The sequence below is a fragment of the Sceloporus undulatus genome, chromosome 2, assembly GCF_019175285.1.
Source record: "Sceloporus undulatus isolate JIND9_A2432 ecotype Alabama chromosome 2, SceUnd_v1.1, whole genome shotgun sequence".
Classification (NCBI taxonomy): domain Eukaryota; kingdom Metazoa; phylum Chordata; class Lepidosauria; order Squamata; family Phrynosomatidae; genus Sceloporus; species Sceloporus undulatus.
Window position 1 is genome coordinate 6307236 of NC_056523.1, and position 26503 is coordinate 6333738.

Sequence of the window (26503 nt, forward strand, 5' to 3'; positions counted from 1 at the left end):
AGAATTGTGGTGCCCAGAACTGGACACAATATTCCAGGTGGGGCCTGACCAAAGCAGAATAGAGTGGCACTATTACTTCTCTAGACACTATACTTTTATTGATGCAGCCTAAGATTGCATTGGCCTTGTTAGCTGCCGCATCGCATTGTTGACTCATGTTCAATTTGTGGTCTACTTGGACTCCCAGATCCCTTTCACATGTACTTTCATTCAGCCAGGTGTCCCCCATCCTATATCTGTGCATTTCATTTTTCCGCCTTAAGTGCAGTACCTTACATTTCTCTGTGTTGAATTTCATTTTGTTAGCTTTGGCCCAGTTTTCTAGTCTGTTCAGGTCATTTTGAATCTTGATCCTGTCTTATAGAGTATTAGCTACTCCTCTTAATTTGGTGTCATCTGCAAATTTGATAAGTATGGCCCCAATTTTGTCCTCCAAGTCATTGATAAAGACGTTGATTCATCCCTCTATCCCAAAAGGAATTTCAAAATGTCCTCCATTTTGAGCATGACTAAGAAGCATGAATTTAATAATAATAGTACTTGGACGGGAGATGGCCAACAAAGACCAGGTGCTGTAGGCTCCATTTCAGATGAAGGAACTGGGAAAACTACCTCTGAGTAATTCTTGCCTAAAAAATCCCTGAGAAATTAATGGGGTCGCCACAAGTCAAAAGGCAGCCTGAAGGCATGTAGACACACACTCTAGCTCACCATTCTCTGAGACTGAGAGAACTGAGTAAGAGTTTGTTGTTGTTGTTGTTGTGTGCCTTCAAGTTGTTTCTGACTTATGGAGACCCTAAGGCAAGCCTATCATGAGGTTCTCTTGGCAAGATGTGTTCAGAGGAGGTTTGCCATTGCCTTCCCCTGAGGCTGAGAGAGCGTGACTTGCCCAAGGTCATGGCTGAGCAGGGAATCGAACCCTGGTCTCCAGAGACATAGACCAACACTCAAGTCACTATGCCATTTAAATGTTCTTGTAGTTGTGTGCCTTCAAGTCATTTCTGACTTACGGTGATCCTAAAGTGACCCTACCATGGGGTTTGCTTGCAAGAGATGTTCAGAGGGGGTTTGCCTTCCCCTGAAGCTGAGAGAGTGTGACATGCCTAGAGTCACCTAGATAGTTTCATGGCTGAACTGGGAATCAAACCCTGGTCCAGAGTCATAGTCCAACACTCAGACTACTACTCCACACTGGCTACACAAATACCAGGTACATTCCCACTACCTTTTAAACTGGTTCACAAATCACTTTGTACCAGTTCCAAACAATCCTGGTTCCCACTTAAATCAAATTGCTGAAGTGATTCCGAAAGGGAGGACATGTGCTAGAGCCATTTAACCCTGTGTCTTTTTGGCACTGATGTTTTCCACGTCTTTTTCTATAAATTGATTCCGCACAAACGTGAACCAGATGCAGATGAGAATCGATTTAAATTTGCCCTACGGTGGGCTGGAGCAGGTCCATTTTTAATCGATTCATGCCTGAATGTGAACCACAAGTGGATTATTTTAGAGTGGAAAAATGTGATTGAGGCAAATGTAGAGGGAACCACGCTCCACTGTCAAATTGATCCATCTATTCAGATCACACACCAATTTATCTGATGTGAGAATGAGACCATAGGCTACATTTCAGAGAAAGGAACTAGGAAAACCTCCCCTGGGAATTCCTTGCCTAAGAAAACCCTGTGAAATGTATAAGAGTGTCTTAAGAAAAAGGCAGCCTGAAGACACATACACTCCCCACACACAATATCTGAGATTGAACCCTTGTAAGAGTAGTGGTGTTGTGTGTCTTCAAGTTGTTTCTGACTTTTAACAACCCTAAGGGACCCTATCACACAATGACAACAGTTAAACTGGTTTTTCACTGCTCTATCTCTGCAGTGCAGCTATTTCCATATATATGAAAATATATATATGTAGGTGTTGTTCTTGTTCTTGTGTGTGTTGTGTGTCTTGTTGTTTGTTGTTGTTATATGCCTTCTGTAATGGCATTTACTTGGCAAGGATCATTCAGAGGAGGTTTGCCATGGCTGAGAGTGTGACTTGTCCAAGATCACCAAGTAGGTTTCCATAGCTGGGCAGGGAATCGAACCCTGGTCTCTAGAGTACGCATTGTCAGAAACGACGTGAAGGCACACAGCAACAATACCGACAGTAAACAAGTTATGTTTTAATATTGTAATAGCTTAATTCCATTTAAATTGCCACTTTTGTAAGATTTTAGAATGTGTTTTTTTGAATGAAAGCCTTAGGATTCTGGAGAAACAGATATTTATAGGACAGAGGCAATTCCTGAAAAGGGGGGGGGGTGAAGTGGGAAAAGGGGACACAGCCTGGGGTAGGAAGGAAGATCTGGTCTTGATGGGATTCCCTTAATCCATCTTGTGAGAGTATATGTGGAGAGCCTGGGGAACAATAGAACAATCAGGAAATCCATTTACTTTTATTGGAGTCATAGCCAGGGTTTTCCACGTCCTTCAGGCCACAGTTCCTGCCAAATGTCGTGACCTCTGAAAAACATGCCTGGCTCTATCAAAATAGGAAAATATGAAACCCTATTTTCCAGTGAGAATGAGGGAGTGTAGGGTTTACTATGAAGCCCTGTGTAAAGTGCATTTCTTGTTGTATGCCTTCAAGACATTTCTGACTCATGGCGACCCTAAAGTGACCCTATCATGGGGTTTTCTTGGCAAGATTTGTTCAGAGAAGTCTTGCCTATGCTTTCCTCTGAGGCTGAGAGAGTGTGACTTACCAAGAAAGGGTGCACATCAACCAAACCTGGGCAGTTGCACTTCTGGCCAATGGAGCAACCTGGCTTTCTAGGAGCAACATTGGATTCAAGACCAGACCCCGAACTATATACCCCATACATTTTCATGGAGGGAGAGCCTTTAATATGCCTCTGGATCTAGGTATGGTGAAACCATGCCTGCCTCTCCTTTTGAGGCCAGAGTGGTGGAAGTTAAGATGAAGTGAGGGCCCTTCATCAGGCCCTGGGTGTAGGCATGGTGCAGCCATGTCTGCCTCTTCTTCTCCCCTCTGAGGACAGGGTGGTGGCAGCTAAAATGTAGGACCTTTCATCTGCTTCTGGGTTTAAGCATGGTGGAGCTGTGCCTACCTCTTCTTCTCTCTCTCCAAGTAGTAGTATCACTGGGGGGTGCGGGGGTGCACAGAAGAGGGAGTGACACCCAGATGGTCCCTTGCGCCCCCCGGCTGGGCCTTCCTAGGGCTTTGCACGCCCTGCCTGGGCACCATGAGGCCTTGTGTGCTTCATCTGGGCCACCGCGAGGCCTTGGGTGCCTTGTCCGGGTCAATGCAAGGTCTTGGGCACCCCACCCGGGGCACCGTGAGGCCTTGGGCACCCCGTCAGAGCCACCATGAGGCCTTGCATGCCCTGTCCAGGTGACTGCGAGTTGTTGCATGCCCTGTCTGGGCCACTGCAAGACCTTGGGTGCATCGTCCGGGCCACCGTGAAGCTTTGGGTGCCCTGTCCAGGTTGCTGCGGAGGTGTGTGTGCAATTCACTTTTGTGCACGCATGCTCTTGTGTGTGCATGCTGCTGTGGGGGGGCATGTGCCAGAAATCCTGCCCTCCAGAAGCCCACACCCTCCGCATTGAATGTCACCAAGTTGGGTGACACTACTGCCTCCGAGGCCATGTTGGTTGCAGTTGAAATTCTAGGGGATCGTCCCCTACTTTAATATAATTAAAGTACTTTAATTTCCACCCCAACTTTGCATCATTTTTTATAATAAAATTAATAATTGTTAAAAGAAAGGAGGATATTTACATGTTTACAGTGCTAGATAAACTCCTGATATAAAAGATTCTGCAAAGTCAGCCCTCCGTATCCTCGGATTCTTTACCCACAGAGTCACCTTGAAAACTTTCAAGCCATCAACAGTCATCCACAGCTTGAAAACATTCCAAAAATATAAATTCCCCAAAGCAAACCTTGATTTTGCCATTTTATACTGTATAATGAACACCATTTTACTATATCATTGTATTTAATGGAACTTGAACATCCACAGATACTGGTATCCGCAAGGGTCCTGGAATCAAACCCCAGAAGATACCAAGGGCCCACTGTATTATGTTATTGAATTCACTTTTTTTGGGGGGGGGGCATTTTACATAGCTTTGATAGAAGTGAATTAGAAATTTCTTCATGGGGATGCCAACAATAAATTCCAAATTCATTAGCTGTATCTATTATCAATGATATCGGTTCTCCTGTGAGGGGAACTCTACCATGGTGACCTGTTCTAAAGAAGTTTTTTCCAGGTATTACACTTAGAGATTTGTTTTCCTTCTTTAGTAATTTTCAAATGGTAAAAAATGATAGTATCTCTTAATGTAGCTGATTCCTTAAATATTTTTCTCTCCAATAGGTTCTTCAGTAACAGATGAGACTTTAATTTCTCCTGAAGTTCTTTCCAAATTCAATGTAAATGGCTTTTCTCTGATGCTTTGAATGAAGGTTCTTCTACATGTCCAAGAATTTTGAATGTTTCTCCTTGTGTGATTTGCTTAATGCAAATGAAATGGATCTTACTGTTTCAGCTATTTCTGTGCTCTTACAGCAGGTTCAGATTCTCTCCCATGAGAATCTTTGTGTGCATCATAAGAGATGAGAACAGAGTGCTTTTATGCATTCCAGACATCTACTGGATTTCTGTCTGCCAAAAATTCTTTATTATGACACATGGGTTCACCTATGACTGAATTGCCTTCCCACACCAAAGATTTCAATGGTTTCTCTTCTGTGTGAGTGGCTTGATGACGAGTGAGGTGCGTCTTCCGGCTGAAACTTTTCCCACAATTTGAGCATTTAAAGGGTTTCTCTCCTGTGTGAGTTGCTTGATGACACGTGAGGCTGATTTTCCGATTAAAACTTTTCTCACACTCTGCGCATTTAAAGGGTTTCTCCTTAGCATGGGTTACTTGATGACGAGTGAGGTGTGACTTCTGACTGAAGCTCTTTCCACACTCCAAGCATTTGAATGGCTTTTCTCCTGTGTGAGTGGCTTGATGAGATGTGAGCCTTATCTTCCGAATAAAGCTCTTTCCACACTCGAGGCATTTAAAGGGTTTCTCCCCTGTGTGAATGGCTTGATGGCGATTGAGGCTTATCTTCCGACTGAAGCTCTTTCCACACTCCAGGCATTTAAAGGGTTTCTCCCCAGTGTGAGTGGCTTGGTGGTTAGCAAGATGTGACTTCTGACTGAAACTAGTTCCACACTCCAAGCATTTAAAGGGTTTCTCTCCTGTGTGAATTCGTTGGTGTGACACGAGGTTTGTGCTCACACTGAAGCTCTTCCCACACTCCAAGCATGGAAATGGCTTCTCCCCTCCATGAATGGACCGGTGTGACACAAGATGGGACCTCCGACTGAAACTTTTCCCACAGTCCATGCATTTATACGGTTTCTCCCCTGTGTGAATTGCCAGATGGCGAGCAAGATGTGTGTTCCAGCTGAAACTCTTTCCACACTCCAAACACTTAAACGGCTTCTCCTCTGTGTGGATTCGTTGGTGTGACACCAAGGTTGAGCTCACACTGAAGCTCTTTCCACATTCCAAGCATGTAAATGGTTTCTCCCCAGTATGCATTCGCTGGTGTAACATAAGATGCGACAGCCAACTGAAGCTCAGTTCACACTCTGAGCACTTGAACTGTTTCTCTCCTGTGTGGACTTTTTGATGGGAGATCAGGCATTTCCAAAAACTAAAAGTCTTTCCACACTCACCACATTTGAAAGATTTCTCCCCTCTGTGGGTTCTCCTATGAAGGCTGAGGCTTGATTTACAACTAAAGCTTCTTCCACATGCAAGACAAAGGCATTTCCTCCTTTGTTTTCCTTTTTCTGTCATGCGGGGCTCTCCTTCAAACTCACTCTCTTGCCCGTCACCACCTAGAAAGGAAAGAAGCAATCGCATAGAGAACAAGACAAAGGGACAAGGTCAAAGAGTTAATGTGGCTGGTAGAAACTGTTATTTCTAAGCCAATTTAAAGAGAGCCATTGTGATGTAGTGGTTTGAATGTTGGAACAGAACGCTTGTGAGACTAGCCTTCTAATATCTGCTCAGCCATGGAAACATAAACACACTGAGTGTTGCTTTCTCTCAGCCTCTGAGGAAAGCAATGGCAAACTCCCTTCAAATAAAATGCACCAAGAAAACCCTGTGGATAGTTTTCTGTGGTTTTTTGGGGGCTATGTGGCCATGATCTAGAAAAGTTTATTCTTGACGTTTCGCCAGGATCTGTGGCTGGTATCTTCGGCGAAAGGTGCCAGCCACAGATGCTGGTAAACTGTCAGGAATAAACTCTTCTAGAACATGGCCACATAGCCTGAAAAACCCACAAAAAACTATGGATGCCAGCCATGAAAGCCTTCAACTTCAAACCCTGTGGGCTTTATCACATGGGGACAATTGCAAATTGTGATTATCCCATGAAAATTGTGCATTCGCAATTAAGATTTTCACACGACGTCGTGAAGGGGCACTGGGGCTGTATGGCCCTCCAAGATCTGTTGTGGGGCTAATGCAGCCCCCTCTAGATTCACAACAGTTGCCCAACCCTGCTACAAAATATAGCTTCGGTAAGAATTTTGTATCCTTAAAAACTAGTTCCCTTCTTCATCACAGTGCCTCCTGAGTTTTTCTTCTTCTTTGTAGTCTTTGAATTTAGATTTTAAGCCTGTGAGGGGGAGGGGGGACGGCCTGTTTTATTACTTATCTCAGGTCAGCTGTTGTACTTTTGCCACAATTGTGTGTATTTCTGAGCTTCAGACATCAATGAAAATAATACTGTACTAATAATGAGTAGAATTACAGTCATTCCCCCTTATCGATGGATTCTTTATCCATGCATTCAAAAATCCACGGCTTGAAAATATTTCAAAAAATAGAAATTCCCAAAAGCAAACCTTGATTTTGCCATTTTATGTAAGGGACACTATTTTACTATGCCATTGTATACAATAAGACTTGAGCATCCACAGATTTTGGTATTCTTGGAGGGTCCTTGAACCAAACCCTAGTGGATACTGAGGGCCCATTGTATAATGTTTGGGTTGCCTACCTGGGGCTCTCCAGAGATTGTGGGACTACAAGTCCCATCAGTGATAAGTAACATAGCCAAAGGTGAACGATGAAGGGAGTTTTACTCTTCACAACATTTGGAGGACCACAGCTTGCACATTCCTAAAATAAAGAAGGCTCAGCTCCCTCCCTGTTTTCCTTTCAATGACAGGCAAAAATCTTCTTGTTTAAGCCGGCTTTCAACATATAACTGCATCAAGGAGGCTTTTTATTGGTGTGTGTTTTTCATTTATTTTAAAAATATTTTTATATTGCTTTAGCTCTGACTATTTTAATTGCTTTTAAGGTATACTGGTGAATTTTAATTGATTTACACCTGTGAGCTGCCTTGGGTCCCACTCTGGAAGAAAGGTGGCATAGAAATAATTTTTAAAAAACACCTAAAAATAAAGGATTAGGGTCTGGAAACCATGCCCTACAAGTGGGAGCTGAGGATGTTTAGCTTGGAGAAGAGACAGTTAAGAGGTGATATGATACCCCTGTTTAAGTATTTGAAAAGGTGTCACGTTGAGGATAAAGCAAGCTTGATGACTAGAACACGGAACAATGGATGCAAGCTACAGGAAAAGAGATTCTACCTAAACTTTAGGAGAAACTTCCTGACAGTAAGAGCTGTTTGACACTCCCTGGGAGAGTGGTGGAGTCTCATTCTTTGGAGATATTTAAGCAGAGGCTGGATGGCCATTTGTCGGGAGTGTTTTGAGTTCCTGCATGGCAGGCGATTGGACTGGATGGCCCTTGTGGTCTCTTCCATGATTCTATGGCCTGTTACAGACAGCCAAAATAAAGCTGCTTCGAGTCACTTTGGAGGTATGGTATTTCAATTATACATGCGTCCTAAGAGTCCAAAGGCTGCACCAAAGCCACACTCCAGTCCTAAGGACTGGAGTGCAGCTTTGATGAAGCTTCCAGCCTCTTAGGACTCATGCATCATTAAAATACCATACCTCCAAAGTGACTCGAAACAGCTTTATTTTGGCTGTCTGTAACAGGCCTATGATTTCCAGGAAATGCTACTTTTAAAAGAACACATAGAATTTAAACAGATTTGATCCCAGCAACAAGAAAGTGGGTTCCTTACTCAAAGAGGCCACAGTCCAGAAGTTCTCCTCCATCACCTCCCAATGAAGGGCCCTTTGGTCTGGGTTCAGCAGAGCCCACTCCTCCTCTGTGAAATACACAGTCACCTCCTCAAAGGCCACCTGAAGAAATAAAATATTATCTAAGAGGAGAAAATGCTAATCTAGAAAAGCAAATAGCTTTGGGTTGTCCAACTGGAGCTCAAGCTTTAAATAGAGTATTCACAATATTACACAGTATCTATATGCATGGGCAGGATAGCATGGCCAACCCCATGGTATCCTTCCTGCAGTCCTAGTCCATTCCTGTCCCTGTACCTGGGCTGGCACAGCAACAGGTGGGTGTTTATATGGTCTGCCATGACCAATGAAGGTAGAACAGGGCACTTGGCTTCACCCACCTGGCCAGGCACCCCCTTCTAATGTCACAGGCCACAACTGGGGCCTTCATGGAGATATGGTGGCAGCAGCAGGTAAGGGGGCATGTGGCCATGCAGTATGCTGGCTGTTGCAGCTGAGTTTCTAAAAAAAATCTGCAACAAACAGCTGGTTTGAAAAGATTGTGCTAAGGGCCTTTTGGGCCAGAGTCGGACCCAAACCACAGGATCAGCATCCAGTCTGGCCAATCCCAACCCAGGGATGTTGTCATCATTGGACGCTACCAGGCTGGGGAAACATGCACCTTTTGGTCCATGCTTACAACCCCACAATTAAAGGAAAAGAGAGGCGTGATACATATCGCCAACAAGCCAACCGGTGCCGATTTTAGGGTTAGGGACTGTGTGGCAACCACATGGTCCCTAACCCTATTACATACAGGCGGCATAACAATGGTGGCGCCCTGTGTACATGGGTGCTGCCATTGTTACGTAAGCACTGTGTGGCATCTACACGTTGCCATGCAGCGCTTACATAAGGAGTGCGCCAGTGGCACCCTTGTTATGCCGCCTCTGTGGCTCCAAAACCCCCAAATTTTTCTGTGTTCTTTTTCCTTCGTAGGGAAGCCGTGCAATTTGGTGGTTGAGGTTTCTCTTTGGAGGAAATTAGGCCGCTGGTAGGCTACCCTTTTCAGGTGGTCTGTCCCAGGTCAGAGATTCTTTTAGGCCAGGCTGGGCAAAGTGTATCCCATAGACTACATGCGGCCATTGGACTCCACTTTTGTGGCCCCCCAAACATCCCACCAGTTGCAAAAAAACATCCCCCAATCCATAAACAAACAAACCTCTTTTCAATATGACTTTTGGGTAATTTTTGCACCATGTCTCATGCAAAACATCCCAAATGCATGTAGCATGCAAAAATGCCACCACCACATTCCCACAAGCACCTCAGAAGCCAGTATTACCCCCAAATACAGTACTTCAGTCTTCCTCTGTAGTCTTTCTCAAAATGGTGACAAGAAATGACACAAGATCACTTTCTGTTACCATTTTGAGAGGGGCAGCAGAGGAAAATGGAAGTATTCGGACTCTTTGTGGGTAGGGGAGAATTGGTTCCTGTTTCCCACGCCAAGGAAGACATGTAGGACAGTACCCAGCGTGCCTCTTTTTTGGCTCTTTACCATTTTCTTTACCTGATCCTGTCCCACAGAAGATGTTCTCAGGGCATCAAAATGAAGAAATGGTTGTTTTTCTCTGCCTCTATATTTCATTGCCTGTGAGGGGCACAACAAGGAAAAGGAAGAATTCTTTACCATTTCCCATTGTGAAAATATAAGCAAAAGCCCCTAGACTGAACATTTTAAGCAAAGCATTTGCAGTAGGTATTTTCATGATGGGCATGATTGATATAAGGAAAGAAAAAAGAAAGAGAGAATCTGACATGCAAGGAGCACCCAGCCTGCCCTCTATTTGATCCTCTAGGGATCCTGCCCCCTACCTTAGCCAGTCTCCCAGAAACTGTTCCAAGACCATCACAGTTAAGAGATGCGCTTCTCCATGTTGGCTGTATCCATGGTCCCACTCCTGTAGACAAAACAAGAGAGTGAGAACAAATCCAGGTATGGTTTCTGTTAAGTGAGCTATTTTGGTCCTGTGTTTAAGCAAACTTTTTTCAGTGGTTCTTGAATCCACTTCCAAACACTTCTCCTCCATCCTTGCTGAATTATTTTCTCTTCTTGATTTTGCCTCCTTTCCTCCTTCCTTCTTGGCTTTTCCTGACTCTCCTTTGTTTCTAAACTCCCTATTTAGAAGAACTGTATGCACGCTAATGTAAGATGGAGACATTTTAAAAGATTTCCAGGGGCTCCAGTGCTAGTCCAGGTGAGGAAGAGAGGAAAATAAAATGTATGTTTTAGTTTGCAGGAAACTGGAAATTCTGAGGGCAAAACCATGAAAAATTAAGACTCTGATTCCATGTCATTGTACACAGACGCCCCAAATTAAAATGAAAAAGAAAACAAAAATTGGTGTAGACATGGATTTGGAATTCAAAATAGATCATGGAGATTATTGCACAGCCAATTCCTGCCAGGATAGACACAGGCTGTAACCGTAACAAATGGATCTTATTATGAGACAGTCACGTAGCTAGCAGTAGGCAGCCCATATCCAAACCAAGCTTCTCCTGCAGCTTTTCAAGAACAGGATTTCCACATTCTTGAAAAACTGTGGTAAAAGCCCAGATTAGATATGGACTGCCTACTGCCAGCCACATGACTGTCTAATAAGATCCATCTGTTATGGTTACAATCCGTGTCTATCCTGGCAGGAATTGATGGTGCGATAATCTCCCGCCATGTCAGGCAAAGGGACCATATTCAGCTAAGAAGTAAGATGGACGTTTGATATAGTAGACCATCATCTCCAAGAAGGGATTAATTGTAGTCGCTGGCACAACAGAAAAACAGATAAGCTCAGCATTGCTATCATATTGACAGAAATACAAGCGAACCCAAAATGCTGGATTATACAAAGGAGTTTACTGGAATATAACAATGAAAATGTTTAAAGAAAAAGAGAGATGTTTGGAGGAAGAATTAGAAAGCCCACAGGACCAAGAAATTTGAGAAGAAACATATAAAGAGGTGAAATCCCTAAGCAAGGATCTAAAGCAGATTATGACAATTAAAAGCTGGGGGGGGGGGGTGTCTTAATCAAAATGCTCATCCAGAATAATTGTGGAAGCTCAAGATAAAATAAAATTTAGGTCCAAAACACACCGTAGAAATAATCCAGTTTGGCACTGCTTTAACTGCCTTGGCTCAATGCTAAGGAATCCTTGGAATTGTAGTTTGTTGTGGCACCAGAGCCCTCTGACAGAGAAGGCTAAATATCTCACAAAACTACAATTCTCAGAATTCCTTAGCATTGAGCCGGGGCAGTTAAAGATTACCTCTGCAGTGTGTTTTGGCACTCAATGAGGGGAGCAATTCGCTCCATGCATCTGATGAAGCAGACCAAAGTGATTATCACAAGGCAGAAAAGGGGGGAAGGAAAAGGCAAAATGCCTGGATAACCACGCAATTGCACAGAAGATTTTCAGATGACATCGCACTCAGTCAAGACTTCTCCCAGAAATAACTAGCAATGCTCAATTAACACACAATTCAGGGGGAATTCCTATGAATGGCTTCTCAATAACACAACTGAAACACAATTGGCAGTGTGCTAAAGCTAATCATGTTCCATTCATGCTATTGGGGAAACAATGTGGGATCATTAACATTTAAATGCCTCTGTTGTTGCACCATTACAGTTTGTTACAATGTCCCTTTTAGTTAAAGTCATTCCTCTTATATATTTTCTGTCACTGCCCCTCTCCATTCCCTTCCATTTGGTTGGGGGAGAAATAAAGGTGGGAGGTAAATGGAGGTGGAGGTTTGTTAAAGCAAAAGAAAAAGACAATTTTTGTGAAGCTGGTTTTTGAGAAGCAGCACATTTACAACACATTTAGCACATTCAGAAAGGAATTGTAGTAAACAAGCAACCCGGGATCTTTAAATTTCAAAGGGACTGCAGGAAGCAACCTGGGTTTAAAGGGACTATGGGAGGGAAGGACACATGCGCAAAATGATCAATGCCAATGTACTAATGATTCATTCAGGGGTATGTGCGAAAAGCAATCGCCCTATTCTTTGGCTTTTAAGTTTCTGAATAGTGCATGAAACTATTGAGTGCTATAGTGCTACTGTTGCTTTTTGTTTTCATTACCGTGATTATTGCTGAAGTGGCCCTGGTGTGATAATCTCCCAAGTCTATGAAGTTTATGCTACATCTTTCTCGTTCAGTTAGTCCCAAAGATGCTGCAAGATCCCTTTGAATGATTACAGATCTGATAGGTAATTTGCCCTCCCATGGCAATTAGGCAAAATTAATAACAACCTGCCTCCCAATGCACATGCAGATGGACTCTGGACCTGGCTAAGCAGCAAGATAATAACCTGATCCATACCATGATTTTGTATCACTTATAAAATGTGGTTTGAAAGTTGTGCTTATGTCTAATTCAGGGATGGACAACAGTAGAAGGTTGGCGGGGGTGCATTATCTCCCCAGGCCTTGGATGGTTGCATCCTATCCCATCCAACCCCACCGCACTCACACACACACATTTTTTGCCCCTTAGGCTTTCTCAAAAAGAGTACTGTAGGCCAAGGGGTCCAGTGCCTCCTTGATCCTTACCTATTGAGGGTGACGCTCTGCCTCCATCCTGTCTGATCCACTTGGACTGCGGCCACTGACCACTGGAGTTAGGATACTTCTCTAGCTCAAGGGTCTCTTCTGCAAGAAAGCCCTGCCCAGGAAAAAGCAGCAAGGATCATAAAGAAGGGAAAAGAATAGAAAAAGTAGGGGTGTCTATGGTCTGGGAGAAAAAGAGTTTTAAAAAAACTTTTTTGTTTAAACCATATTGTTGCTGTTTGGTCTAAACCAGTTGTGTGTGTGTGTAAATGTTTTAATGAAAATAAAGCCTACTTTTTATATTAATACCATGAGATATTATTTTATGTACAGTTGGCCCTCCCTATCTACAGGTTCAGACATCCACACCTTGAAAAGACTTTAAAATATATAAATGGACACCTAGTGGGTGACCTTGGGGGAGTCAGACACTCTCAGAAAAACCTGTGATAGATTCACATTAGGGTCTTCATAAGTCAGGAATGACTTGAAGGCTAACAAGAAACATTCCAAAAAACAAAGTGTGGTTTTGCCATTATATGTAAGGGACACAATTTTACTCCCAATTTAGTTAATGGGATTTTGGCATCCACAGATTTTGGTATCTTTGGGGAGTCCTGGATTCAAGGATGCCGAGGGCCCATTGTATTGGAAAGCTTAATTTACCATGTTTTCATGCTTTCTAACATTAACAATCCAAAGGTATTAGGATTTGATATGATTTATATCTTTTACTTAAACTTTGGGAATTATATTGACAAGTTGGCAGCTTATATATAGGAGTATAAGACTACACCAATAGAGGACTACAGCACAAAATTAAGTAGCAAAATGCAGTTCAGAGGTTATAACCACTTGCGGAAATAATATCTATTCTTTAAATGTGATATTTTAAAGCACATTGTTTTGGTTGAACTAAGATTAACTGAAGAATTTGTTTCTGAATCGCATTTCTTGCACCATATAATAAAGTTCATGTGCATGCACTACCAATAATGAAAACAGAATGGGACCATCCATGGATGCGCCAATCTACAAATGGTTAGCCCACCAATTTGGAGGGCTGACTCTATTGTTATTTTTTAAGCTGTAAGCCACCTTGAGTCCCAATTTTGGGAGAACAGCAGGATACAAATAGCCACGTCAGCATGGCTGTGTACACATGCCACCACTGATGATAATGAGGCAAGGCCATCTGTGGACGCTCCAATCCATGGATAGCTAGTCTGCCAATAAGGAGAGCCAACTATTTTGTTCTTTTTTAAGCCACCTTGAGTCCTAATTTTGGGAGAACAGTAGGACACAAATAACTATGGCAATGACAACCACCCCCATAAAAATGTGGGGAGTGAGAACAAATTTCACGGAGAGACAATGGCCCCTCAACAGCTCCACCATGGAAGCAATGGAAGGAGGAGGAAGTCTTGGTGGACTATCCCCACTTTGGATGATTTCTGTTCACAATATTTTTGAAGATGAATTACTTTAGAGCCTTTGAAACATCGTGGATGAGAGCCACTCACCTGCTGCTTTTCCTGCTTCTTCTCCTCTGCCTGGCTCAGGAGGAAACCTTCGGCCAGAGCCACTGCCTGGGAACTGGTCTTTGCCCCACATTCCCTGACCCAACGTGACATCTCTGGAGGAAGGACAGCCAAGAATTGCTCCAGGACCACTAGGTCCACCATCTCAGCCTTGGTATGTCTCTCTGGCTTCAGCCACTGATGGCAAACAGCATGGAGGAGGCTGCAAATCTCTCGGGGGCCCTTGGCTTCCTCATAGCAGAAATTCCGGAAGTGTTGACGTTGTACCTCAGAGTTGAAGGTGTCCCCATCCACGCTTGTATACATAGTCCTTTCCTGGAATCCCTCACAGTCTTCAACCTGGATGGTCTCAGAGTTTTTTCCCATCAATTTGACCTCTTCCATCTTTGATCTGGGCACCGGGACATGTACCACCGATATTGTCCTCAACCATCAGTGTTTTTTTTCACAGACCAGTATATCAATTGGCAATTTCCCCAGTAAACAATGAAGGTCTTGAAAGTTATTCCACACACAAGCACACACAAAATGCCATTTCCAATAACAACCAGATTATTTCCTGTGTAGGAAAGACAGATGAACTTCAAAGGAGGGTGACTAAAATGGTGAAGGGTCTGGAAACCATGCCCTATAAGGAACAACTTAGGGAGCTGGGGATGTTTAGCCTGGAGAAGAAAGGGTTAAGGGGTGATATGATAGCCCTGTTTAAATACTTGAAGGGCTGTCATACTGAGGAGGGAACAAGCTTGTTTTCTGCTGCTCTAGAGACTAGAATGCAGAGCAATAGATGCAAGCTGCAGTAAAAGGGAGTCCAGCTCGATATTAGGAGGACCTTCCTGACAGTAAGGGCTGCTCAACAGTGGAACACACTTCCTCGGAGTGTAGTGGAATCTCCTTCCTTGGAAGTCTTTAAACAGAGGCTGGATGGCCATCTCTTGGGGATGCTTTGACTGAGAGTTCCTGCATGGCAGGGGGTTGGACTGGATGGTCCTAGTGGTCTCTTCCAATTCTATGATTCTATGATTCCATGGTTCAAGCTCAAGGAGAAACTATAAAGACCACCATGTTTGTTTCTTTGTTTGATACATTTGTCAGTTCACTAAGGGAGCATCTACACTGTAGAAATAATTTAGTTTGACACCACTTTAACTGCCATGGCTCCATCCTACAGAACCCTGGGATTTGTAGTTTGGTAAGCACCAGTAAACTCTGGCAGAGAAGGCTTGTAAACCTATAAATTCCAGGATTCCATTGGATGGCACTATTTCACTTAAATTAGTGTCAAACTATATTGTTTCTACAGTGTAGATGTACCTCTGGACTCACAATTATTAATATAATTATTTTTTCCCTTTATATTCCCCCTTTCTCCCAATAAAGGGACTCTACAATATAATGTATAACTGGTAAAGGGTTGGAATAGATGGCCCTTGTGGCCCTTTGTCATTCTATTAATATCCGCATGATTCTAGAAACTTGTTGACTTTGCCTCTGAGGTTGAGAGAGTGTGACTTGGCCAAGGCCTTCCAGTGGTGTCCTTGTGTGAGTGCAGATTTGAACCCTGGCCTCTGGAATCATAGTCCAACATTCAAACCACTACCCCACGCACGCTTGCTCTCTATATAAGAGAATACCATCCTTTCAAAAGGTAACAAGGTGATAAGCAACATCTGGTGAATTCTGTTTTATACATCCATCCAAGGCACAGGAGCCCTCTCCAGTTTTCAACAGGGAAACCCTACTAACCAATCTGAAACTGGTTTCGGTTTCTCCAAATTGATAAGGCTCTTCTTTTGACCTTCCGAGGCTGCATCTGCACTGCAGAAAGAATGCAGTTTGATGCTGCTTTAACTGCCAAGGATCAATGCTATCCAATTCTGGTATTTTTGTGAGATATTTAGCCTTCTCTGGATGCATCTACACTGTAGAAATAATGCTGTTTGGCACCACTTTATGTGCAGTGGCATCATACTATGGAATCTTGGGATTTGTGGGATTTGTGGTCTTTAGTCTTTTCTGCCAAAGCGTACTGATCCCTCACCCAAAACTATAAATCCCAGGATTCTACAAAATGGAGCCAAGACAGTTAGAGTGGTGTCAAATGGCATTATTTCTACCGTATAGATGTACCCTCTGACAGAGAGCTCTGGTGCCACAACAAACTACACATCCCGAGATTCCATAGCATGGAGCCAAAGCATTTAAAGTGCTGTCAAACCGCATTATAACTACAGTGTAGTTGCACCCTCTTGACAGAGAGCTTTGGTGCCACAACAAACTATGTATCCCAGGATTCCATAGCATAGAACCAAAGCATTTAAAGTGCTGTCAAACCGTATTATATCTACAGTGCAGATGCACCCTCTGTCAGAGAGCTCTGGTGCCACATCAAACCAGCCGCAGGATCCCTTAGTATAAAGCCAGGAAAGTTCAAGTAGTGTCAACCTGGATTATTTCTGCGGTGTAGATGCAGCCCTAGAAATGGGCTATCAGCCCCCTTTCTTTTTGTTGAAGGGGAGGGAGGGCTTTGCCTGAAAGGAGATGGGGTTGAGCGGTCTACCTTCCCCTGGAGATGAAAAGACAGGTGTCTTTGTATGTGTGTGTCCCCAATCTTATCAATGGTAACAGCTGTTGGCACTACATCTCTCCATGTCAAGGTTCCCCTCTGACCCCTTCACTGGCAATTTCCATCAAACACCCACTGCAATGGGTAAGGGAAGGAACCTTATTTTCCTCCCCCATCCCAAGGCAAAAAGGACTCACCAGATCCTGTTGCAAAAGGGGAAATCTAGAGCCACTCCTCCTCCTTTGCAAAAGAGAGATGCTGCTCTAGCCAGCCAGACTCCCTCAACTTAACCCTTTGGGTGGTGTTGGCCATCTTCCACTTTGCTCTTTCCCTCCCTCTTTGGAAAACCAGAAAGGAGGGTGTCCAAGGTGATGGAGTCTCCCTCTTTGGAGGTTTTTAAACAGAAGCTGGATGGCCATCTGTCACAGGGAGTGCTTGGATTCTGTCTTCCTGTATGGACTGAATGACTTTTGGGCATTTCTTCCAGCTCTAGGATTCTATGATTTCTTTGGAGTGGGGATTAGCCTCTGCTCCTGGCCCATTCAGGTTTAAATTGCACTGCAGGAATAATGCAGTTCAAACCACTGTAACTGCCATGGCTCAATGCTATGAAACCCTGGGATTTGAAGTTTGTTGTGACACCAGAACGCTCTGACGGAGAAGGCTAAATATCTCGCAAAACTACAAATCCGTCTGTTACAGGGAGGACTTTGATTGTTTCTTCCTGCATGGGGTTGGACTAGATGACCCCTGCAGGGAGGCATTCACACTATGCAAACAACACAGTGTGAAACCAGGTTATTTCCTTGCTGTTCACACTTGCCCCAAATGCACCCAGTGCACTTTGCGAGAGGGCTGCCCCAAAACCCACCTGACCCAGGATATTCGGCATTGTTTTTTCCCCCATGTCCTTTTAAAAGAACCACATCGATCTGTATCTTCGGCAACGTGAATACGCTACCGAATCAGCCCGGATCGCTCTGTATCATTCGAGGGAATGGAGGCGGCTTCATTTTATCCCAAAATGATCACATGCGTGAATAACAACAGGGGTAAAATGACTTGGAGAGATTTGGGAGCACAAAACATAATGGGAACAATAATCCCGATATACATTGGTGTGGCGATCCACATTTCCTTGGGACAAAAACCTAGTGTGAATGTCCCCTCAGGGTCTCTTCCAACTCTGGAATTCTTAAGATTCTGTTATTCTAATGGGTTGTAGAAAAGGGTTGTTGCTTATGCCACCAGCAGGAGTTACTGCTGAAGTACGGTCGGCCCTCATTTGTACCTCTGACTTTGGGGGTTCGGTTATTTGTGGATTTGATTAATATGTTCTCTCTAGGAATCTCTAGATCCTCCAGCATGACTGTGCCAGACAGTGACCATAGAGTTGTGATGAAGAACCTAGAAGTTCCTGGAGAAAACACTTGTCTAGGCATTTATAGGTCCTCCAGCATGATTCTGTGGTCAACTCCAGGCAGATTTTGACCATAAAAATGCATGGGAAGACCTGGAGATTCCTAGAGGAGTGTTCTCTCAGTTTAAAAAGTAGTGTGAAGTCAAAGGCTTTCATGGCCAGCATCTGTAGTTTTATGTGGGTTTTTCAGGCTATGAGGCTACCTTCTGGAAGAATTTATTCTTGATGTTTCACCAGCCACATAGCCCACCCCCCAAAAAATATAAAAAGTAGTGTTTTTTAATTTGTGGTTTTCCCACTTTTGTGGGGGTCCTGTGTTCCTAACCCCAGCGAATGTGGTGGGCCAACTGTACTCGCTTTCTATGCAGCTATTTAAAAAGAAGAGTGCTGTCCTGTTTTAAACATGGCAACCCTAGCAGTCAGAGATGAGAAGAGCGGGGAAAAAGAGAAAGGCCTGGGTTGGATTGGGGCAGGATAAAGGGAGCCAGCCCTTCTTCTGCTGTTCACTGCACTTGGCTGTTTGTCATTGTGATGCTGCCACACTGCACAAGTAAACTCAAATTGCCTTTCCTTAAAACTTACTCTCAGATCTGAGCACTTTTGTGGGATGACCAGAGTGAATTCTCCAATATCAACTAATCTGGATTTCTTTGCTGGGACAAGAGGAGGGAATGAAAGACTTGCCACCTTCTGAGCATTTAACATTTTTCTCTTCTCTGTATATTTAGCAGGACATAGGGATTGTTGACAGAAGCTCTTTCCACCTTTTATAGTATTAACTTTAATATTATATTAAGGGAAGTGATAGTACCACTCTATTCTGCTTTGGTCAGGTTTCATCTGGAATACTGCTTCCAGTTCTGGGCAACACAGGAGGGATACAGACTGGCACTTTGTGCCGGTCTATGGGCGGAGTCATGGCATAGCGTCCGCATGCTCAATTTCCCATCACACCATGATGCCACATGCCCATTTACATGGTGCGCAGCATCATGGCGTTACTCTATTGCAGCGCTTAGGGTTGCCATATACCACCTGTGGGCAGGACTTTCCTGGTTTTGGGCGGGTTCGCACGGTCCCGCTCTGGTTTGCCCCCGCACCCGGGCTGAGGGGAGGATTCCCTCCCCGCTTGGGCACAGCCGCCGCCATCACGGCGAGATCGGGGCCCAGGCCGGGAGGGAAAGCCTCCCCTCAGCGAGGCTCCTATTCAAATGTAGGACACACCAAAAAATGTGTCCTACATTTGAAAATTTTGTCCTACATTTGTCCCGGTTTGGAGGTCCTGACGTATGGCAACCCTAGCAGCGCCTAAATGGCACATCATAGAAGGGACATCATTGCAGGTATGACGCCCCTTCCAGGGAGCAAAAAAGGCCTTTCTGGGAGTTTCTTTTTGCTCCCTGGGAAGTCACGACATAAAAGGAACTTAAATTATTGTTGGCAATTTATCAAGATTACACTTTAAAAAAATTAGGTCAACTCAGCAGCCTGTCCCCACTGCATACTGGAGGAGGCTTCTAAAACTTTAGAAGAATCCTTCAGCTTCAAGCCCCTTCATAGAATCATAGAGTTGGAAGAGACCACAAGAGCCATCCAGTCCAACCAGCTGCCATGCAGGAACTCACAATCAAAGCATTCCGACAGATGACCATCCAGTCTCTGCTTAAAGAACTCCAAAGAAGGAGACTCCACCACTCTCCAAGGGAGTGTGTTCCACTGTCAAACAGCTCTTACTGTCAGGAAGTTCCTTCCCTTTTCCTGTAGCTTGCTATTCATTGTTCCATGTTCTGGTCTCTGGAGCAGCAGAAAACAAACCTCGCTTCATCCTGGTAACAGCCCTTCAAATACAGTGGTACCCCGGGATACGAATGCGCCGCATTACGATATTTCCGGGATACGAAAAAGCTCCATTGAAAAAAACTGTTCCGGGATACGAAGGTTTTTTCGGGTTACGAAATTTTTTTCGGCGCGAAATTCAAACGCGACCGCTAGCCGCGCTTTGGAAAAGCCTTTTTCGGCTTGCGAAATGCATCGGGTTACGAACGCCGCGGCGGAACGAATTAATTTTGTAACCCGAGGCACCACTGTACTTAAAGAGGCTTATCATCTCACCTCTTCACCATCTCTTTTCCAGGCTAAACATACCTAGCTCCCTAAGTCTTTCCTCATAAGGCATGGTTTCCAGGTCCTTCACCATTTCGGTGGCCCTCCTTCGAACAAACTCCAATTTGCCAACATTCTTTTTGAATTGTGGTACCCAGAACTGGACACAGTATTATTCCAGGTGAGACCTGACCAAGAGAAGAAATTATGAGCACTCCTCGATCAATGAGTAAGAATTTTTAATGCAATGCGATGGCCAGGATTTGTGTATTTTGCATAAGCAAAACTACCATTCATATTGGGTTTTTCTAGCAGAGGAATGTTCTTTAAACCTTCACCTCCCTTGTCTTTTATTTTCATTCCAGAAATCTGTGAAAAATAGGACAGGGAAAGAAAAAACTAACCTTTTGAAAGTGAGACTTTTGAAAAGAATGTTTTTTTTAAAAAATTGCATATAGTTCTCAATGGACAATAGTGTGAGGCACGTTTCTCAGATGGCAACAGCAAATTTGGCAACAGCAAATCTGAGAAACCATGCCTCACACTATATTATTATTATTATTATTAAACTTTATTTCTAAAGCGCTGTAATTATAGGAGATGGGTCTTGCCTGCTCCTCCTAGCAAAAGTTTTAGAAGGCTCCTCCAATGTGCAGTGGGAACAGGCTGCTGAGTAGATCGTAACCACTGCATCAAGCCCACAGTGTGAGGCATGTTTCTTGGAGGGGAACAGCAAATGTATTAGGCAATGGTTTGGATGTGAAGATCTACAGGTAGTGTGGACTTCATACAGAAAAGTACCACTTCCCTCATATGAATGTTAAGCAAAAAGCAGTGAGATGGAAACGTTGTTCAAAGAAGACAAACTTTTTTATATTCTTTAATGTTTCTAGATGAAGTTTGGCCAGCAAGTTGGCCGCTAAAACCATACAAGTTGCAAGTTGAGTTGAGTCAGTGCATAATTTATTGCGGAGTTGAGTCCAAGTCGCTTCATTGAAGTGACTTGAGTCCAACCTGAGTCCAAGTCAACCATTGAGTGTGACATCCACCTGGAGCTCCTTCCACACTTAAAGCATTTAAATGGTTTATTTGCTGTGTTGTTGCTTGATGACAACTGTGACCTATCTTCTAAAACATCTTCCCTACTGTGAGATACCAGATGATGACCATGCTTTACAATCAAACTTAAAACATTTCAACACTGCAGCCCTTCAAATGATTCCTCCCCTGTGTGGGTTGCGAGATGAGCGAGGTTTTCCTTTTGACTGAAACGCTTTCCACAGTCAAGGCATTTGGATGATTCCCCCCCTGTGTGAGTTATTTGATGACAAGTGAGGCTTATTTTGCAACTGAAGCTCTTTCCACACTCCAAACACTTAAAGGGTTTTTCCCCTGTGTGGGTCCTTTGATGCCGAGTGAGACACAACATCCGGCTGAAACTCTTTCCACACTCCAAGCATTTGTATGGCTTCTCCCCAGTGTGGATGGTTTGATGACGCGTGAGGTTTATCTTCCAACTGAAGCTTTTCCCACACTCCAAGCACTTAAACAATTTCTCCCCCGTGTGAGTTACCTGATGATGAGTGAGGCTCATCTTCCAGCTGAAGCTTTTCCCACACTCCAGACAGTTAAAGGGTTTCTCCCCTGTGTGGGTTGTTTGATGACGAGTGAGGTGTGACTTCTGACTGAAACTTTTTTCACAAAATAAGCACTTAAAAGGTTTTGCCCCCGTGTGAGTTACTTGATGTCGATTGAAGTTGCTCTTCTGGCTGAAACTTTTTCCACACACCAAGCACTTAAATGGCTTCTCTCCTGTATGAATTTCTTCCTGGGAAATCAGGCATTCCCTATAACACAAAGTGCTGTCATCACTTCCAAAATCTTTCTCCTCTGTGTCAGCTCTCTTATGAAGACAAAGCCCTGGTTGATAATTGAGGTTCTCCTCACATGTCAGAACCAAACATCCAATACTTTCCATTCCTCTTTCTGTAATGTCCTGGACTGAGATTTCACATACATCACCACCCTCAGAAGCAGAGGCTTTGTTCCTCCTTGCTTTAGTGTCAGTTTTTGTTTTCTCCTCTTCCTTCGGTTTACAATTGGCTCTTTGTAATAACATCTTACCAGGCTCTTCTTCCTTTTTAAATTCCTGCCAGTGGCCATCTAGAATGGAAAGAAACAACTGGTCAGAGTCCCAAAGAGAAACTGAGGTCTAATTTTCACTGCAGAAATAATGCAGTTTTACACCGTTTTTCACTGCCATGGGTCCATGCTGTGGAATCCTGGGATTTGTAGTCTGTGCTAGCCCCAGAGCTCTCTGAGAGAGAAGGCTAAATAACTTACAAAACTACGAATCCCACAATTCCATAGTATTGACCTATGGCAGCTAAAGCGGTGTGAAGATGCATTATTTCTGCAGTGCACATTAGACCTGAGAGGCAAGTCACAAAATTAACAGGACTTGTCAAGTTTAATTTACTGTACAGTTGGCCCTTTATATATGTGGGAGTGTGGAATGGAACCGCCGTGTATAACAAAAAATGTCAGACCTCAAGTCCTGTCGTTCCCAATGGTGTTGTGCCATATATGTGACTGCACTGGCACAGCCGTATATACACACTGCCATTGGATTGAATGAGGCGGGATCATCTGCAGATGCTCGAATCCACGGATGCTCAAATCTGTGGAGGACAAGAGCTGACTGTACTTCTTCATGTATATGTCTAGAAATTTTAGTCAAACAATTGAACCTGGGTCGACATAGCCACAGGTCAATGTAAGTACTGTCCTTTATCTCTTATCAAAAAAAGGAACCATTCCCTTCTCTGGGTAGAGTGGCAAAAGGCAAGAGCTTAGTCCATCCTAAAAGAAGCACCAGCCCCTTCACCTCTCTCCGCTGTGGCTCCACTTTGGACCTGTTTGAATGCCTGGGCGAGAAAATGGTGGTGGTGGTGGTGGCAACTCTTTGGTGCTTCCCTTCAAAGGAGCATCGAGAGGAATTGTGCTTTGAAGGGTTTGAATAAGACACTGTACGTCTGCCAGCTTTTCCTTGTTACAATCAGGCCAAGTTATCACATTAAAGTTAAAGGCTATAATCACTGCTAATGTACTTGCTACTTTCTTTGACATGTCCACATTTTCTTAGCCCCACCTGTGCCTAATCACCTCCCCCCTCACATCCCATAGCCACCATTTACTATTGTTCTCTGCTCCTCAGTCTTTCAGGTGAGCATAAATAGAATTTTGTAATATGAAGTTGAATGCTTTCATGGCCAGCATCCATAGTTTTTTGTGGGTTTTTCGGGCTATGTGGCCATGTTCTAGAAGAGTTTATTCCTGACGTTTCGCCAGGATCTGTGGCTGGCATCTTCAGAGAATGCTGGCATGGAAGTGAGTGTACATGTTAATCTGTGCATTGTTCTGTTGTTGAATGTCATAACATTATTCTGTTGTTGAATGGAGTAACATGTAAATTACTCCTCCCAACCTAGAGTCACATAGTGTGTGTGTGTGTGTGTGTGTATCCCACTCACTTCCATGCCAGCATTCTCTGAAGATGCCAGCACAGATGCTGGCGAAACGTCAGGAATAAATTCTTCTAAAACATGGCCACATAGCCTGAAAACTCCACAAAAAACCTAAGAATTTTGTAAGTTCTTTGGCATCATTTTCTTTTGCTTTGTCCTTTACGTCTTCTGTTATGTGCCTCTAAATTTTACTTATCCATGGGCCATATCATAATCCCCAAACTAGCCCTCAAGCTATCCATGAAGTTCACTTCAAGTTGAGTATGTATGGTATTTGCATCATTTTCAGCGGCTGAGAAAAGAAATAGGACTCTAGGCTCTCTCTATTGCCTTTCCTGAGAGAATAGCCCCATAGAGATCTTCCTTCAACTCTTTTCACAAAAACTGGTTGCTATAAGGATTGTGTAGTCTGATAAATCAGCAGCTAAACTTGCACACATACCCCAAGTGCATGATGAAGGGCGAACAGTGTGTCTTTGGTGCACACATACGGCTGGTGGAGTGGAAGAGACCGAGTGGCGCTCAAGCTTTATATATTGTAAAATCTCTTTATGAAAGTGACTTGAACATCTGTGTTTTTGGTATTTGTGGGAGGCCCTGGAATCAATTCCCTGTGGATACAGAGGGTACACTGTATTTATTTTTCCTGTGAAAATCATTTTGCAGTCTCCCATGAAAAAAACACAAAAACTATGCAAAGAGGCCACAATGATTTTTGGGGGGGGGGGGGGGGGAGAAAAAACAAATATTATTATTATTATTATTATTATTATTATTATTATTATTATTATTATTATTATCCTTTATTTATGAAGCGATGTAAATTTACACAGCGCTGTACATACAATCTTTTTAGTTAGATCAAGCATGAGGACAAAGAGGGCTTACTTAGGAGGGTCATATTCTCCGCCATGACTTCCCTATGAAGGGCTCTTTGGTACGGATCAAGGAGAGCCCACTCTTCCTCTGTGAAATGTACCTCTACCTCCTCAAAATTCACCTGAAGAAAAACAAACAAACAAACGAAAGCAGGTCATCTATGGGCAGAAATGTACGCCTCTGTTGGAAAATAAAAGAATGTAGATTGTGGTTCCCCAAGGGGAATTAACTCTTTAAATGGAGCATTCACAGTGGCATTTTTGAGGAATAATGAAGAAAAAGAGAGACTTCACAAGATGTGCAGAGGGCAGGAGTTCCCAGTCTACCCTCCCTCTTATCCTACCCTGGGATCCTCCCATTACCTGATCCCATCTTGCAGAAGCTGTTTGCACCAGATCACAATCCAGGGATGAAGTTGTCCATAATGGCCGATTCCATGTTTCCTCTCCTGTGAAAGAACCAAAAGGCAAATGGGAGATGGAGTTATCTTTCACTCTATCTCTGATTCATTTCTTTTTGGTTTGAGTGTTGGACTATGACTCTGGAGAACAGGGTTTGAATCTCAACTTGGCCACAGTAAGAGCTGTTTGACAGTGGAACCTGTCCATCGAAGTGTGGTGGAATCTCCTTCTTTGGAGATCTTTAAACAGAGGCAGGATGGCCATCTGTCAGGGATGCTTTGATTTTGTGTTTCTGCATAGCAAAATGAAGTTGGACTGGATGGCCCTTGATGTGTCTTCCAACTCTATGATTCTATGTAAAACCCATTGGGTGACCTTGGGCAAGTCACTCTCTCTAAGCCTCAGAGGATGGAAATGGCAATCCCCCTTGCCAAGAAAACCCTATGATAGAGCCACCTTAGGGCTGCCATAAGATGGGAAAAACTTGAAGACACACAACAACAACAATAAAACATCATTAAGTGTGCATAGACACATAGATAGAAATGGAAGGAAGCAGGAGATCTGGAGTAACTCTGAGGGTGGCAAGGGTGAGAAGAAATCTTTATTTATGTGAGGAGAGCCAAAAAATGAAAAGAAAGACATACTGCAGGGAAAGCTAAATGACTCCAGTAAGTTAACTGCTGAGAAGCTACAAAGATGAAATCTGGGGAAGGAGAGAAAAGGATGGAAATCCTACTGGAGGGCAAATAGGAAAGAAACTCTTAGATATAAATAGGATAGACATAACAGTCCATTTAGAGTCATAGCCATGTTCATTTTAACTATCAGTATGCAAAGGGGTCTTGCAGTACCTTTGAGACTGTCTGAAAGAAGTAACATGAGTTTTCATTAATGAAGTGGCTCTACAGACCGCCCCTTTTTGCGCTAGATCGGGGCAGTGGCAACTGCACTCTGCGGCCCCGATCCAGCCTTTCAAGAGCATGAAAAGGAGCTGCAAAAAGTGGCTCCTTTTTGCACCCTCAAAACGGCACCATAACCAAGGCGCTCCTTTGGCGCTTTGTCATATGGGCACAGCACCAGAGCAGCACGATGGCACCCCGGGAGCAGAGTCAGGGCGTGCATCATGAGGACGCTATGCCCCGACTCCGCCCCCATGCCGACTTTAATGGCCAGTGGTATAGGGCTGAAGTCTACTTTCTCGGCCTGCTGAATCCATGGATATTTTATCCTCAAATTCAAGCATCCATGGC

At 43.7% G+C, this 26503-nt stretch overlaps 1 protein-coding gene across 1 annotated transcript in view; it reads right to left on the bottom strand.

Moving 5' to 3' along the window:
• Window positions 1-4024: 4024 nt before the first annotated feature.
• LOC121923383 (zinc finger protein with KRAB and SCAN domains 7-like) overlaps window positions 4025-26503 on the bottom strand; it is a 30935-nt gene continuing 8456 nt past the window's right edge. Inside the window, exons 4-12 of the mRNA XM_042453754.1 lie at window positions 25212-25297; window positions 24859-24970; window positions 21644-22606; window positions 14337-14785; window positions 12817-12928; window positions 10073-10158; window positions 9768-9848; window positions 8197-8317; window positions 4025-5923 (exon numbers count right to left, since the gene is read on the bottom strand). Of these exons, the coding sequence (XP_042309688.1) occupies window positions 4656-5923; window positions 8197-8317; window positions 9768-9848; window positions 10073-10158; window positions 12817-12928; window positions 14337-14785; window positions 21644-22606; window positions 24859-24970; window positions 25212-25297 (3278 nt within the window). The 3' untranslated portion in view covers window positions 4025-4655. The remainder of the gene's footprint in view (window positions 5924-8196; window positions 8318-9767; window positions 9849-10072; window positions 10159-12816; window positions 12929-14336; window positions 14786-21643; window positions 22607-24858; window positions 24971-25211; window positions 25298-26503) is intronic.